The sequence below is a fragment of the Dasypus novemcinctus genome, chromosome 3 (assembly GCF_030445035.2).
Source record: "Dasypus novemcinctus isolate mDasNov1 chromosome 3, mDasNov1.1.hap2, whole genome shotgun sequence".
Classification (NCBI taxonomy): Eukaryota; Metazoa; Chordata; class Mammalia; order Cingulata; family Dasypodidae; genus Dasypus; species Dasypus novemcinctus.
This window is the reverse complement of record NC_080675.1, coordinates 96,956,525-96,973,810: the sequence shown is the minus strand read 5'-3', so window position 1 is coordinate 96,973,810 and position 17,286 is coordinate 96,956,525. Positions and strand designations below refer to the sequence as shown.

The 17,286-nt window shown below is 47.2% G+C and overlaps 1 protein-coding gene and 1 long non-coding RNA gene across 2 annotated transcripts; one reads left to right on the top strand and one right to left on the bottom strand.

Annotated features, from left to right (window-relative positions):
- Positions 1 to 2,532: 2,532 nt before the first annotated feature.
- On the bottom strand, positions 2,533 to 13,011 carry KLHL33 (kelch like family member 33). The gene is made up of 4 exons (XM_004482687.5): positions 11,866 to 13,011; positions 6,094 to 7,018; positions 5,837 to 6,004; positions 2,533 to 5,730 (listed from the first exon to the last, which is right to left on the bottom strand). Exons 1-4 carry the CDS (start codon positions 12,602 to 12,604, stop codon positions 5,178 to 5,180), a joined length of 2,385 nt encoding a protein of 794 aa, XP_004482744.2. The 5' UTR covers positions 12,605 to 13,011; the 3' UTR covers positions 2,533 to 5,177.
- Positions 12,266 to 17,260, top strand: LOC105745119 (uncharacterized). The gene is made up of 4 exons (XR_009185050.2): positions 12,266 to 12,397; positions 13,964 to 14,073; positions 15,746 to 15,838; positions 16,892 to 17,260. It is a non-coding gene; the product is annotated as an uncharacterized lncRNA (long non-coding RNA).
- Positions 17,261 to 17,286: the final 26 nt, after the last annotated feature.

Here is a 17,286-nt window from a genome sequence, read left to right as displayed (position 1 = left end):
ATGGGAATGGAGATAGTATATTATAGTGGTTGATGCATGCACTCCGGAATCCAACAGATCTGTGTTTAAATTGTGCTCTGCTACTTATTATTGTGTGACCTACATTGCAGAAGAAAAAGGCATTAGTAACCTCATAAACCCTCACTGGGGCCACAGACTGGTCCTTGTGTCTGCAGTACAATCAGTGGCTGAAGTGCCAAAGAGGCCAGAGAAAGTCCTCCATTTGAAATGCTTCACCTGGTGTAGGGTACTCACAGCCTGGCATATCTATGCACTCTGCAACCAGAATTACTGGGTAGTGCAGCAAAGTGGCAAAATGTTAGGTCATAATGAAGGATTTGTGGTACAGGATTGTAGGATTCTCTGCAGCCATAGGAACAGTATTGTTAGGGGTGATATCAGGGGTATTCTTCACAGATCCATATGAGAAACTGTGGGTGGCATGTTTTTCCAAAATAAATTCAAGTGAAAGTGTATCTGAAGAATTGGTTATAGATGCAAAAACTTATTGTTTCTGCAGTATTTTTTTGGTTTTAAAACAGACCCTGCCTACCATGTTTCTGTTTGCTTAAAGTAGGTCCAATAAAATATCTGACAGGTGGTTCTGAGTGCTTCAAGGGAACTAAACCTGTTAGGACAGTGTTCAGTTATAAGCAAAAGTATTGACTTGGACCTCTGCTAGCCGCTTTTGATAGAAGGGGAGACTTGCCTTGTATTTGGCCTCAAGGGTGCTAAGAAAAGTGGTCTAAAGTTCCAGTTTTCATTTTTGGATATTGGCAGTTGGCAGTTTGGGGTTTTGTCTTCCTATTGATTTCTGATGATTTCTGTTGATTCTAGATGAGAGTGAAAAACTACCCAGTTCTCTGAAGAATTCTAGGTAATTTGGGATTGTCCTTAATATGTAGATGTAGATTTGGTGATCTGGGCTGCTTAATGCATCCTAGTAAATGAAACAAACTCTTGACAGGAAACTTTATCTGGTTGATCTTTGAAATTCAGATAGTCTTGGTTACAGCAATTGAATGTTACACTAATCAAGGCCATGTCTATAAGCCTCTAGTGCCACTAATACCCCATAATTGCTCCTACTTGTAGAGTCCAAGTATGAGTTTCATGGTTAAAGCCTTCCACTTAATGGAGGCAGATCTCCTGTGGGGACTGGCATAGCACAGAACACAGGACCTGAAATCTTTCTGAGTTTAAGTAGATGTTCAACATTAATAAGCTGTGGGACACTGAGTGTTACTGAACTCCTCTAAGTTGCAATTTTCTCAGCTATAAAGTGAGAATACTAACACTTCTTATGGGTTGTATTGGTATTTAAATTAAGTAATATACATAAAGTACATAGCAAGCACTTTTACATATTGCTATGATCTAAAATGGGTAGTTCTTACTCTCTTGTGGCTTTCACCCATGACAGTTTGCCTAAAAAGTATGCATTGGGGCTCAGATTCCTATCTGGTGATGAGCCAGATGCAGGGGGTCAAGCTGGTATATAGTTAGAGGACCTCTATCCCCCTAAGTGCCTTGGCCTCAGCTGGAGACCAGCTGAATCCACACACCTAACTCAGGAGCAGCACTATGTTGCAGTAGCTGAGGATAAACCTTGTAACCCTCTGTGTAGCACTCACAGTCTCAGGAGTCTGTCACTAACTACACACTGACCACCTAGTTTGGCATCACCTAGCCTGCTGACTAAAGAGGATGTGACCTGGGAACTTGATTTGCAGACTTCCAGGGCACACTTTTCCAAATGTGACAGAAGTCCTTAGGATCATCCCAAGTTCTGGAGTACATGAACTTAACACTGATTTTTCCCAAGCAGGTATTATTACTATGTTACGGATTCAAACTGATTAAGGGACATGCCCATGATTATCGAAGCAGTGATTGAATTAGGACTTGAACCCAAGTTACTGATTCTAATTTAGTAATTTCAAGGCCATGCCTTTATTATTATTATTGGAAATAAAGATTATTATATTCTGAATCAGCAGTGATAGTAAAGGAACATCTATCTCTCAGAGAAAGAAATTCAGACTATAAGCTCACCACTAGTCCTAAATAATTGTATAAATATATGTATTTTTATATACTCACACACATACATGTTTTTTAGTTATTTTACCAAAAACCTTGATAAATTTCCAATTTTTACTGAGGTTCCCTTGGTCTCAAGGATTAATAGCATTATGAATGTAGTCTGTGGCCTTGAAAGAGTAAATTTGGCTGTCCTATCATTGTCCTGTGATGTTTGTTCTAGCAAACCTCATGGTCTTGTGTACAGATATGTCCCCTGGAGACTACTCTCATGAAAAGCCCTCCACTTCATTATCCAAATTGCAAAGCACATGCCTTTATTTCCTAAACTGTATAAAGAAGAATTTGAACCACATGATAGCCAGAATCTCATTATTCCATGATTCCTGGCAATTTTTCACTCTAGCTGCTGCTACAACCTGGAATGTTTGTCTAGGTATGATAAGGTACTTGGTTTTGCAGCTGGTAGGGTTTTCAGATAAATTTTACTTTCTTTTTTTCATTTTTAAACTTTCTTTGCTATCGATTTTCCAGGTGTTCCAGGTATAGTATTATTACTGTGTAGTAGATAGAGGAAAGATTGGGAGAGAAGATCAATTAGATGTCTATTTCCATGGGCCGGATATTACATGATGAGTCAAATGAAGAAAAGAAGATAAGGGAGAAGAGGCATAAGATGATTGCAAAGCCTCATGCCTAGAAAATAGGGAGAATGAGAGTGCCAACAAATGACAGTGGTACATCCAAATGGAGGTGAGAGCTGCCAAAAAAAAAAAAATTAAACTGGAACCCAAGTGAGCCATCAAGGCTGGAGATAGAGAAGAGATGAACTTTTTGAAGGAGAGCAGAAAGCAAGGTAAAAGACCCTGGGCAATGTGGAATTAGACATAGGAGACAAAGAACCCATATAGTTCCCAACACTTATGGGTACTAAAGATATAACTTGCCTACCCAGTCCCACTCAGTTCATGAGTCAGTCTTGAAAAGATAGAAATTCTATCCTCACCAACAAAGAAGGTTAAGGGAAGAACAGTGGGGGGAGCTGGTGGGAGAGGATCTAAAACACTTTGGTTTCAGTATCTGATTTACCAAAGATAATAATCCTGGGCCTCTAAACATTTACCAGAGAGTAGGTTTTCCTGGGCCCCACCAGGATTGACCAGTGTATGAATGGTTTCTATCCCAATTCCTGATTCTTATTCCTCTTCCCATCTAGGGCTGGAATACTACTTTGCATCTCAGTCTCCTTGGCTAGGGACCCAACCAGTTACTTTCCCTAGATGAGGTCCCTCACAATGAAGTATAGAACACTGGCTGGGGTCCTGCTTCAAATCAGAGACCTCTTCTCTACCACCACCCTTGCACCCATCCTCCACTCAGTTTTAAAACCAAATAACAAAAGGTAGAGATTTCTGCAAATAACTACCCCCATCCACATATTTTTGGACTCTTGGCTATCAGCTCCATCTGGGATGGAGCCACATCTCCACAGATATTGACTTGGAATTCTTCCACCTTGTTGGATTGGAGAAATAAGCAAAGACAAACGACAGTGTGTTATCTCCAAGCCAGGAGATGAGAAGTTTTTAGGCTTCATAGGGTTAGAGCAAGTTTTTAAGCCTGTTAATTGCTACAGAAAGATGAAAGTGAATGAATGAGGATGACCATAAGATCATTAGGTTAGGTAAGAGTTAAGTCATGATGACAATGGAGTCAGGGTTTCTGTGGCATGGTAGAGATTGTTGTGCTGAAAATAAAATAAACAGACTTTAAAAAGGGGGTTCAGGGCAAGTTTATTGAACTAAAGTTGCATTAATGCAGGAGCAGCATCAAAAGAGGATTCTGCTCAAAATGTTGAGTTGGGGGAACATCTTATATGGCTGCTTGAAACAAAAGGAAGGTATGGGGAGGGAACTTCCTCTATCTTCTGAGCTCTGATAGGACTTTGTTCACACCTCTAAGTCTACTGCAAAACTTGTATTTGTTTAAAAGTCTGTCTTGTCTATTGGCCAGGTGTTCTATGACCTTTGCATCCCTGGTGCCTCATTCAGTGCCTGGCACATAGGAGGTAATTGGTTACTGTGTGAGGGAAAAAAGGAGAAAAGAAAGAAGCAAAAGAAGGAAGGAAGAGCAGGATGGAGGGAGGGAAAGAGGAAATGAAACATCTGACTCAACCCTCCCTGGCCCAGAAAAAAAATGGTTTCAAGAAACTTTAGGGGAAAGACTGAAAAGGGAAAAAACAGCTTCACTGGTTTTTCTCTGCCTCCAAGTCCTCTCTCTGCCACCTCTCACAAAACTTTGGATACCATGCTACAACTGTCCCATTTTTCCTCCTGATCCCACAATTCACCCCCAAAGGGAAGAAAAGAATCCAGACACACTTCTGACTTCTTCCACTTCAACTCCTCAAACCTCACATCATGACCTTTTCCCCTGTAGGCATCACCCCCTCTACCTCCCCACGTGTAGCACTCCTGCCTCATTGCCCCAGATGGCCCGTCAAGCATCTCATGTCTCTTTGCTGTACCCAGGTCCACACAGGAATTCCTGCTTAGGGCTGAGAACTGAGGGGCTTTTGAGGGCAGCCGGTGGTGGCTAGGCTAGAGATGTGCTAGACTGGGGCTAATAAGTTACCTGGGAAAGAATGCTGTCAAGAGGGTTGAGGCATCCCAGGGACTGGAAATAGAAAGGAGCAAGTGCTAGAAAAGGACAATCTATAGTGCTTCTCCCCATTACTCTTCAGACTCTTTCAGGGATGACCTTTTTATGTTTCCCCCTTGATCCATGGGTCAGAACCATTTTTCCAACTGTCTTCCCATGGTCCATTCCTCCTGGGTTATTGGAGCTTCTTGAGCCATGAGCACTTCCACTGCCAAGAATTGTGCTATGCCTGGGGACAGTTGCTCTTGGGTCTCCTCCCCTTACCCAGGTATTCAGCTGTCTTCCTTTGCCCCAGGAGTTCTGGAACCAACTATGGAGATCATATACACGAAAGCTATTTGTGAGCTGGAAAGCACTATGCAAGAATTGAAAAATTATCATGAATGAAGCTTTCTCTTTCTCCCCCATAATCTCTGACCTCCTCTCATGGTGTTCCTCATCCCTTCCTCCCTCCACACACTGCTGCTCCTTCTTCACCTAGCAGGCTTGGTCTGGTGCAGGGTGGAAACCAAAGCTATGTGCTGCACTGTGGGCAGTGCCAGGATGCAGGCAGGCATCTCAGCTCGAGGCCTCGGCAGAGTTCCCAGGGAGAGCCATCGGCCCAGGCCAGGAGAGTAGGCATGGACAAGGTGGGAAAGGGCATAAGTGTGGTGGCTATAGCCCCCCATCACCAGTAACTCCCCCTGCAGCACAGCACCTGCAGCCCCCACATGGGGGGAAGGCAGCGGTGCCAGGTGAGTCCAGCTATCAGTCCTTGGTTCATAAGTTTCAAAGCTCAGCAGGTCTCCAGTCTCACCTAGCCCACCTGCTACATACAACCTCCCTCCCAGAGCAGCCATGATGTGGCCAGCCCGTGGAACCCCCATAGGGCTCAGAAGTGTCCCTGGCTTCTCAAGTTGGGGGTTATAGTGCAGCAGTGAAGCCAGGTATTGGCCAGTTCCACAGCAGCCACCGCTCACGTACAATCGGCCTTCCAAAACAGCAGCAGCATGGGCAAAGAGTGGGGCTGGAAGAGCAGGTGCTGGCCTAAGGGAGAACAGGACACCAGGTGAGGCAACTTATCATCAACTCTTTTTTATTCCAAGTCCCTGAGTTTCCCTGATGCCTCAGAAACACCCCTTTCCCTGCTCACCTCCATATATTGAGTTCGGGGTTATAGGTCTCCACAGAACTGAGGGCAACACCACTGTCTCGCCCACCCAGAGCATAAAGTTGTCCATCCAGCACCACCAGAGGAAAAAGGCTCCGAGCCTGGCACAAAGGTGCCATCTCCTCCCAGTCCTCTTGATTGGGGTCCCACCTGGACACAATGGGACAAGGGATTGGAAGAGCGATTCTGGGAATCTGTGGGGGGTCTTTTGTACCCTGCCCCCTCTCAGGGGCCCTTACCTGAGAGTTGAAGCCAGAGTGTTGGTGTGGCTGTAAAAATCCTGTCCTCCACACACAAAGAGTTCTCTCCCTGCCAGACTTGCAGCTCCATGCCGAAAGCGCCCTGGGGCAGGCAGGGGGGGCAGCTGCCCCCACTCCACTGTTCGTACCAGTCCCATTCCACAGCAGAAGGCGCGGGCCCACCACACTCCTCGGGATGTCTGTCTTACGGCCATGTCCGATGTGAGCCCATCTCCACCAATCACCACCAGTGCCTGGTCAGGCTCCCTTCGCCTCTCTTGACCTGGAATCTCACTCTCCACCATCAATTGGTGCAGCAGGTCTGGGGACAGGGGTGGGGGAAGCCCAGCTGCCCGCACCCTCTTGAGCTCCCTGGTGGACATGCGGCCAAAGCGGACACACTGAAGAAGGGCCTTGGCCTCTGACTCTTGGGTCTCAGGGTTGGCAGCTAACCAACACCGTGCAGCCTCAAAGGCCTCAAACTCCTCCTGCACGTGGAGCTCATCACTCTCCAGGAGCTCAGCCAGGCAGGCAGCTGGAAAAGCAGGGAAGGCAGGGCACAAAGCCACAGCAGGCAGATGGGTAAGGAGGTAATGACGGGCTTTACTCCAGAGCCTCTCCAATCCAGGGGCTTCAGCCATGCAGAACAGGGTCAGGCAGCGGGCAGGGTTGAGACCCTGTGCCAAACCTTTTTGGCACAGAGCCAGGCAGGAAGAGCTCTGGTATTGTAGAGCAGCCTGGGCAGCTCTCAGCAGTCCTGGCCACCTTGCCCGCACTGCTCCAGAGTAGGCAAAAGAGACGAGGAGTTGCAGGTCCTGAGCAGAGACAGTACGCAGAGACACCTTCGTGCCCTGGGATTCCCTCATCCCACTCAGGAGCATGGCCCCAAAGAACTCACTGCCACAGGCCAGGGCTGCTCTGTGTACTACAGGAGGGAAGAAGAAGCAGGGGGAACCCAGAGTATTACAAGACTGCCAGGTACTATCCCGACTTCACAACCCCAACTTTGGAGTCAACCACCCAAAGCTACAGACCAAACTACAGTGTGCTTTGGAATAACATGGGGTTCTTGTTAAAATGCAGATTTCTAGGTGCCAGCCTTAGAGATTCTGATTCAGTAGTCTGGATGAAAATTCTAAGATTTGTATTTTAACATTTCAACACCCTAGGTGAGTTTCATGTTAGTAACCTGAAGACACTTTGAGAAACATTGCTTAAGCCTTTTTGGTCCAGGTTAGTAAAAGATTTGAAAATATTCTATGGACAGCATTTGCTAAAGGGGGACAGAAAATAAATAGAAAAGATCAATGTCCAATTTATATAGGTCTTTCTGTATCTTGTATGGAATAAGGTTCTTCCCACTGCCATCAGTCATTCTGTTAGATTTTGCTCGGAATGTGGCATCACGCTCAGAAATGGCTGCAAGCAACCAAATCCGACGGCCATCTCCTGTTGCCCAAGATTTAGTGCTTAAGGCTCCCTATGTGTCACGGCATTTATCTGCACACTGCCCAGTCCTAGCTCCCCCACCCCCGCCTTCAGTACTGTTCATGGAATCATAAGATTTGAAACTTGAACTTTCAAAATCAACTCATTCAAATTACTCCTTTTAAGATAAGAAAACAGTCCTAGAGAAGGGAAGTTATGATGGTTAAGCTCATGTGTCAGCTTGGCCAGGTAATGAGACCCAGTTGTTTGGTTAAACAAGCCCTGGCCTAAGTGTTACTGTGAGGACATTTTGTGGACTCAAATTGCTAGTAAATTGATTGCATCTATGGATGTTTAAATCTACAATCAACTGAGGAGACTGCCTTCAGCAATGAGAGACATCTCATCCAATCAGCTGAAGGCCTTACAAGGAGAAGTGATGATTTCAGCAGCCAGAAGAGAGAATTTCCATCTCTTCTTCAGACAGACGGTTTTTCCTAGGGAGTTCTCAAAAATCCTTCATCAGAGTTCCCAGCTTGCAGCCTGCAGCCTGCCCCATGGAATTTCCATTTGTGTGTCCTCACAGGCATGTGAGGCAATTTAATAAAATCCCATAATATTTAGTGATATCTCCTGTAGTTTCTGTTTCCCTAGAGAACACTGACTAATACAGAAGTGATTTGTTCTCTATTTCCATGCAATGGATGCTTGGGCAGATAGGTCATCACCATCCACTGTCACTGAGGTTAGGCTACAATGAGTATGCTTCTGTATCAGTAGCCTAGTTATCTGAATGGCCCTCATGTCCCTGACGCTGTCCTATTAAATACTGTTAGACAACTTGACCTCAGTAGCCTCATAATGTACCTCAATTTGAGGTACTCAGCATCAACTATGGAGTATTCTGGCCAAAATATTTAACCTATGTGTAATCAAGCCTTTAGATCTAACTATGAGTTTATAGGAAATTTAAAGAATAACGAAATAAGCAAAACTTAAGGGGAAAAAATCATACAAATCTAGAAAATGGGGCATTCTATAAAATAACTAATATTGTTTCTTCAATAAGCCAAGTCATAAAAAGGGAAGAGATGACAGTCCTGGATTAAAAGATGCTTCAGAGATATTCAACTAAATACATCAGTCTTTGATTGGCTCCTGGATTGAACAAACTAGCTCTAAGACATTTTCTTTTTTGACAGCTGGGAAAATATAGACATGGACTAAGTGACATTAAGGAATTACTAATTTTGGTGGGCATAATAAAAGTATTGTGGTTATGTGGGAAAATGTTCTCTTTTAAAAAGACACATACCCAAGTATTTAGGAGTGAAATGCCATGAATGAACCTTAAACTTCAAGGAAAAAAAAAAAGACAAAGAGATGAAACAAATAAAATGTCAATTATTAAATCTGGGTGATGAGTGTTTGGGTGTTTTGATATTCTCTTAACTTTGCTATATGCCTGAAATGCTTCACGATTAAAAGTAGGGGAAAAAATACTGCTACAGGTATGTTCAGGCAGGACACACAGGAACCAAGGTCCCAGTGAGGCTTGCAAAACTCCATGTTGTATTGACCAATGTGGCATATTTACCCTCTTAAAGGGCAGGTAATGTTGATATGGTTTTCCATTGTCTTCTTAAGCGGTAGGTAGTGGCCAGGTGCTTCCCAAGGGGTAAAATTCAGTGACAGTTTTCAAATACTTATTGTCTGAGAAAATCTGCATTCCTAGAAGCAGGCTAAACCATCTCAGCTTCCATATCATAAATTGACCTATAGCCCAGAGTCACAACCATTTGTACCTACTTCTTATTCATAATTACCCCTTAAGATTTTTTTTTTTAGGAGGCACCAGGAACCAAACCTGGGACATGTGGGAAGCAGGTGCTCAACTGCTTGAGTCACATCTACTCCCCTCCCTTAAGATTTTAAGTGATAGGTTCTCACCAGGTAAGTGGAATGTTTCTTAGGGAAAATGCAGCAGTGGAGTACGTTTACATTCTAAACCCTAGTGAGAATTTTATAATTTTTATTTCCCCTCATTAATGCTACCAGAAATAACAAACACTTTAGGGATCTGTGATGGTTAAGTTTATGTGTCAGCTAGACTGGGTTATGGTATCCAGTTGTGTGTCAAAAGCACTGGTTTGATTGTTACTGTGGGGGTATCTTGTGGATTTAAATCATTAGTTGGTTGCATCTATGGCTGATTACAACTACAATCAACAAAGGAGAGAGCCTTCAGCAAAGAAAGAAGTCTCATCTAATCAGTTAAAGCCCTTCAGGGAAGAACTGATTTCAGCAGTCAGAAGAGAAATTTCTATCTCTACTCCAGCCAGCCAGCTTCTCCAGGGGAATTCATCAAAACCTTCATTAGAGTTGCCAGTTTCCAGCCTGCCTTATGGAATTTGGACTTGACAATACCTTCAGTCCTAGAATAAACGTAATAATATTTACATACATATGTAACCTGCCAGTTCTGTTTCCCTGAAGAAACCTGACTGATACAGATTTTGGTGCTGCGAATGTTCCTGAGAAACAGAATCCGATGAGATATCTGAGTTGGTTCTTTGGTTTTGGAATTGATTTTCTAATCTTGTTAGATTAAAGCCATTAATTAATTATCAAGGTGGCACTGTTAGACCATGGAGTGAAATGGCAATGGAGTTATGTAAAAGATCAACCATTAGATACTGCTACTTATTTATTTATTTTTTGGATACTGCTACTCGAATGGTTATAAGAGGAAGGCTCTGGGTGACAGGGTTTTTGATACCTTAACAGGGTTTTGTGGAGTTAAAAAGTACAATGGTGTTGGTTGGTTGTTCCTAAATATGCTGCATACAGTTGTTAAAGAACGGGATGAGCTCAAGGCTTCAAATTCCCCACTCAAGCAGCACATGAAGGACATCAACGTTTCTATGTATGTCCTGACAGAAACAAGTTTTTTTTTGTAGCTGCAGAATGAAGATTTCTGAAAACTAGACCTTCAGACTCATTGAGTCTCTGAATTCAATGTAAATGGAATTCCCAGCTTTGCTGGGTGTCTGTTGTTAAAGTGAGGGCATTGATTGGGAAGGGATGGGATCTTGAAAATAGGAATGGGCACATATGGGCTGATAATGATGATTATAGGGATATTAAAACCTTAGATTTTACTGAGTCTTCTTTGCCAGATAAACCTGTACCAGTATCTTATTCCCTCTGAGAGTCCCAGAACAATTTTTGATCCCAGTCATTCTTCTAATGAATAGCTATATGACTTTGAGCATATCTTAAAGTCTGATTACTTTATCAATAAAGTGTAAAAGCTGAACTAGAGCATTACTTAACTAATCCTTGTAACTTTAAACTTTTATGTGTCCATATTCCAATTCCATTTTCCAGTCCGAAGTGTTTGGTATGTCTGCATAGGAGGCAGACTGGATCAGTGGATGTGGACTTGTATCCTGGTTCTCACCAGTTAGCATCTTTAATTTTATCTATCTATCTATCTATCTATCTATCTATCTATCTATCTATCTATCTATCTGTCTGTCTATCTATTTTTAGGAGGTACCAGGGATTGAACCCAGGACTTGGTACATAGGGAAGCAGGTGCTCAACCACTGGGCTACATCTGTTCCCCAACATCTTTACTTTCAATGTCTCATCGGCACCTAGGAACAATGGTAACTATTTCATTAGCTTTCTGTGAGAATTAAAGGGGATGGCATGCATAAAAAGTCCTGGCATCCAGCACCTCAGTAAATGTTTGTAAAATCTGAATAACACTCAACTTATTCAACCCTACTTCACTTTTCTGGTGATGAGCACAGTTAACTTAAAAGTTCCATAGTCTAGTAGCCTTAAGATTCTGGCAAAACAGTACCAGAACTTGCTCATTAGTTACCAGACCCACAAGTCTGCCATGGTGTCAAGCACATTCAGATGAAAGGACACACTGAGTTTTCCCATCATGCTTCTCTGCCTTTTCCTGTGTCCTGAATAGAAGACGCCAAAGAAGGATCTTTGGTTAATCCCTGTTGGAGTCAATCACTTTCTGCTTGTTCTACTGCCATGGATTGTACCCTTACCTCCAGCCAGCTGGCTGGAAAATCCTTGTCACTGGGCACAGGAGAGGTCCGAGCGGAGGGTCAGCTTAAATCTGTCAGTACGCCTAGGAAAACAACTTAACTGCGCATGCCTGGGCTCTCAGGGGGTCAAGAGACGCACCAAAGGCCACTCCAGGGAAACTGACTACAGCAGGGGTCAAAACAGCTGAGGCAGGGACCTGCTGCTCGTACACACCCTTCTGGTAGCATTGCCCCTGCAGTAATATAAGGTCCCACAGGTCCTCACCCCTCAGGCGGCAGCCGACCGCCTCCAGTTCCAGGTCGCACCCGACGCCCTCTCTGTACAGAAGTTCGATGCTGCGCAGATTCTCCCTCAGCTCCTCCAGCTGACTGAATGTCTTCTCATCTTGCCGGGCACTTGCAGCCCCCTCGCATCTCCGCTGGGCCGCGGCCTTCACTCGCGGCGCCCCCAGGGCTTCTGCGGCGGCCAGCACGTCCCCCCGCGGGGCGGGGCCCAGCACCCCCTCGTAGGCGAAGGCCAGCACAGCCTCCCAGCCCCCGGCGGCCACGTCGAGGCTGAGGGGGGGCCGCAGACCTGCCTTTTCCAACAGCCTGTCCCGGAAGAGGCTGCTGACTGCAGCCAAGACCACCCGGTGCACCCCGTACACTTGCCCCCCAACCGACACCTTTTCATCCAGCAGCAGCTTCTGCTCCCGCAGCCGCTGTGCTTCGGTGAAGAACTGGCTCGGGTGCTGCTCGCTTCGCAACGCCTCGGGCTCCACCGCGTCTTCCTCCTCCTCCTCCTCCTCTTCCTCTAGGTATAAGGCTGGAGAGCTAAGGTTCCCAGCAACAAGGGTCCTGGGCGCGGGCTCTTCTAGATGAGAGGGGGGCAAGCCGGTATCCTCGTCCGGGGAGGGAGGCCAAGAAGAGGCTATCGGGGCTGGCAGAGGGAGGCTGTCCTTCTGCGCGGGAAGGGAGATGCGCCCGGCGTCAGAGGGGCGATGCTCAGTGCCAGAGACGCTCATGGCCCCGGCTCGCTGGATTGCGGCAGATGAGCAGAGACAGGAGGGGAGCGAGTCAGAGCTGGACCCTAGGAGGCCAGAGGAACCCCTGCCTCCAGCCGCGCAAAATGTCAGTACCCGCAGCTGCTCCACCCCTCACCCTCCTGCGGTAATAGCCCAAGTTCCAGCAGCTGGGCTATACGGATGCAGTTACGAGGGTCACAAGGTGCAGTGAACTTTGCAAGAAGCTTGTGTCTAGATCCAGTACTCGGGACCGTACCCCGCGGGTCTTGCCCGCATCGTTCCAGTCCCCCTCCCGAGGGACCGGCGTTCCCTTCACCCTCTCACTTTGCACGCCGGCTCTGCTTGGGACAGGGTGGCAGAGAGAACTCTCCCGGCATCCACGCCAGTAGCCCTAGCTGGCTAATTATAGCCGGCGCTGGCGGGTTAGGGGCTGGGCACCCGACAGCCGAACTCAGACACCCAATCCCCTGGGCCCCGACCCGGGATGACCCCCTTTCCACCTAGAGGTCACGCCAGAGTGCTAAGCGAGGCAAATTCGTTAGCCAAGGACGATGCTAGGGAGGGGGTGGAGTGACCCAGGCCAGAAGGACTGCATTTACCCGAGGAGGCTAGAGAGGGCTGGTGAAGCGGAGTCTGAATTGCACCGACTGTGAGCGATCGAGGGGAGGAAAGCGAAGCTTGTATTTTGGATCAGTTCAAGGATTTGACTACTGACTTTTCCGCAAACAAAACTGGGACCCTAGAGCGAACATAGACAAATTATCTATCTCCATGGACAAACACCTTCATGAACCGGGGAGAGATCAAGGGCTGGGTGGGAGGGAAGTGAAGGGGCAGAGGTCAGGGCTGTGGACCCTAGGTAACCCACCTCCAGTTCGGGTCTTCCTCTCGAGCCCGAGCTGGGGTCGGTGGGGGGATTCCATGGCCCAATGCTGTGTCTTCTGAAGAGACTGAGGGAGTCTAACCCTTGCTCGGACTCAGGGATGAGAACCAGACAGGGGGAATGCGGACCTCATGGAATGTGGAGTTGATCTCCGATGCTGCGGGACCAGAGTCTTGGACTGGTTGAGCTAGGGGTGGGCCGTGCAAGTATTTAGACTATTTGGGGTGGGACGCCACGGCCACTCCCTCCGCCCGGGACAACAGCCCCCTTCCCCACACAGAGTCCGAGTCCTCGGCTGAAGCCCCTAACGCCAAGCTATCGCTCTGCACCGCAGTTCGTGTCTTCTCCGGCAGATCTGGGGAAGGGGGTAAACAACACAACACCCATCCCTTCCCTTCTTCCTGGAGAGGGGGGCTAGGCCATGAATTGCTGGGAGAAGACTCCCTGGTTTATAAAAAAAGCAGATTCCATTTCAGTAGGTGGACTAGACCAGGAGACGTGTGCGGGAGTGAAGCAGACTGCCCCATACTACTCAGGCGAGAAGCTGGGAACTCGCGCGCAACTTTGGCGGAGGCAGGCGGCGAAGGTAGGTTACCCTGTCCAGCATCCCTCCAGCTTGTAGAGCGTTTCCCGCTGTCCACTAGTTGCTTGGGTATCCCCGCCGATCCGAGGTCGTATTCTGCTGGAGAGAGCTACATTGGCAAACCCGGCCATTCTCTCCAAAGTGGTTCCATCAAAAGAGGAAGCAGGTGGCTGTGTCGACATGCCCAGGAAGTAAATTGTTCAGTTCTCACTGCCGCAAGATGTCCCAGCCAATGGAAGAGGGGTTAGTGACCAGCCTCTGCACCCCTTTTTTGAGCCCAGGCCATTTGGACTCTCATGGTCTCCCCGCAGTGAGACAAAGAGGCCAGCACCTTGAGCCCCCACCTGGAAGAGGAGGAACCACCATCCGGTGCAGATGTACCCCAGGCTGGCCTCTTCTCGCCCCTCCCCCGCCTCTAAGGACAAGGACATTGGGCCTCACTAAGATTTCTTTGTCAACTCTATGGTCTCAGGATGGCTCCACTAGAGCCGCCCATCTCTGGACATTCTGCACAGCTCTTCCATGATCACCCACCCAAGTCCCACAGCAAATCCCTGGAGGCTGGCTAAAACCCAATGTCTTGGGCCACTAATCACCCTCCATTAAAGCCCTGGGGCTACCCACCCCACGTTGGATCTCCAGGACAATCAGCTGTCCTCGTGGTTGCTGATGTGCTGACTGGTGAGTCTTAGCATCTCAGTGCAGTCAGGCTGCCTCAGCCAGGAGAAAGCATGGCTTCCACTTCCACAGAGGATCACTGGGCAGGGCCACCCTCCCCAGGAAAATGATAATCCCAAGAATTCCTAGGCCAGGCTGGAAAAGTCCCTCGTGCGCTTTGGCTGGATCATGGAAGTCATGGTAGTGCATAGGAGCTTGGGGTTCCCAAAGGTTGGGGATCCAAGTGGGCAAGAGAGAATCTGGCTTCAGGGAAGTTCTGAGGGTAGATCAGAGGAAGGAATTGGGGATAGCATTCACGCTGGAGACCACTGCTCTTCCCTCACTACCTTGCTCCCCAGAAGACTGCTCAAACCATGGAGCAGCATCCACTACCTGCTGCTGCCTTGGATCACTACTCAGGCAGGCATAGGATGCACTCTGGGCTCTCTTGGCAGTAGTGCAGGAATGGGACACAGCTTGAATGAAAGGAACCCACCACTCCCATCCGCACTCCAGGACTCACATGAGTTCTCATCCTGCTCAGCCTAAGTTACCACCATTACTGGTCTATCTCTGCCATCAATGCCAAGGGCAAAGTCAAGGCAGGTGAGTCTGTTGGGACTCTTTTATATCCCAGGGTTCCCAATCCTGTCAGGAATTGCTGAGACTATAAACCAGTTCCTATTTTGTCTCCTCTCAAGCAGCATGTATTGCCTCATCTCACACAGCTTGGGTCCAGAAATCGGTGGTTCCATCGGGGTATCTTTGCCTTGGCCAATGCCCTAACCATGACTATAAACATAGTGGGCTTTGCCAAGACCTTCTCAGACCTGCTCCAGGTAATGCCCTTCCTCCCTTAGTGCACTCCTCTCAAGAATGCTTGTTTTCCTGAACACCCAGCTGGAGGAGGCATCCTCTGTGACTCCAGCTTAGGCAAATCATTCTAAGGATCAGATGGAGGCATTAATCAGCCAGTACTGACTCTATGATCCCTTACCTCTGTGTCCCACTCTTCCAGGAGCCAAGAGTGCAGCTGATGAACATGGATCCAGAGATTGTGTTGCGGATGTTGGGCATGATGACCACGATTATCCTTGTGGGCATGGCACTGGTAGGCATGGAGTGGGAATCTAAGAAAAGTGGCAGGGAATCCAGGGGGTGTGAGGAGGCTGTGGGGATGATGGTGAGAAATGGACAGGAGATGGGAGGAGCCAAATGGGGAGGTGGATGGAATGTGTGCGTAAAAGCAGCTGCTGCCTGAGAAGTCCAGGTTAAATATGGGGAAAAGGGTTAATGGAGCAGATTCTGAAGCAGAGAGTTGAGGGGACCCCTTGGAGGAGAGCTGAAATTGGAGGGCTCTGCTGAGACTCTACCCACAGCTCTTCAATGGGAAATAAGGAAAACTTATTCTGATGAGCAATAGATAAAACCATGGGGGAACACAGATGGGAAATGCCCTGGAGTTTTTTTTGCTCCCCAATATTTATAATCTTGACATTCACTCCTCTGGCACAGGAAAGAACGCTTTGCAGTTTGAGGCAAGGGGGAAAAGCATACCCACTTGACCAGAACTTCACGGGAAAAGGCTGGTGGGAAAATCAGAGGGTTGAGGAAGAGCGTTAGGATGGGACAAAGGAGCAATTACTCCTCCCCTTCCACTCACCTTTTTCCTGTTTTTTTCCATTTTTTAAAACCTTTATTTTGTACATTTAATAATTGAAAATATAAACAATTAAAACCTAAAAAGAGGGAAGTGGCTGTGGCTCAAGCAATTGAGCTCTCATTTACCATATGGAGCAACCAGGTTTGTACTGTGGGACCTCCAGGTAAAAAAAGAAAACAGGTGTCTCAGACCTGCACTTTGAAGCGAAGGCCCCTGCACAGTGCCGAAAAGGATGCAGAGAGGGGTTTGGAGAGGCGCAGGCCCCCGTGCGGCATGGAGAGATGCACCAAAAAGACGACGATGCAACCAGATAGAAAAAATACCCCAAAACACTAAAAAGAAAACACAGTTGAATACAATCATATATTTCTCAGTTAAATGTACTGGATACATATAAAAATTTTTTTTGAATCATACAATAGGTTACACAATATATTTGGTTCATAGTAATGCAATCATACAGTATTTGTCCTTTTGTATATGGCTTGCTTCACTTAACAGTGTCCTCCAGGGAAACGGACTTGGCCCAGTGGTTAGGGCATCCGTCTACCACATGGGAGGTCCGCGGTTCAAATCCCGGGCCTCCTTGATCAGCGTGGAGCTGGCTCATGCGCGGCGCTGATGCGCGCAAGGAGTGCCCTGCCATGCAGGGGTGTCCCCGCGTAGGGGAGCCCCACACGCAAGGAGTGTGCCCTGTAAGGAGAGCCGCCCAGCGAAAGAAAGTGCAGCCTACCCAGGAATGGCGCCGCCCACACCTCCTGTGCCTGCTGACCACAACAGAAGCGGACAAAGAAACAAGACGCAGCAAATAGACACAGAGAACAGACAACCGGGGGAGGGGGAGGAAATAAATCTTTAAAAACAAAAAAACAGTGTCCTCCAGGTTCATCTATGTT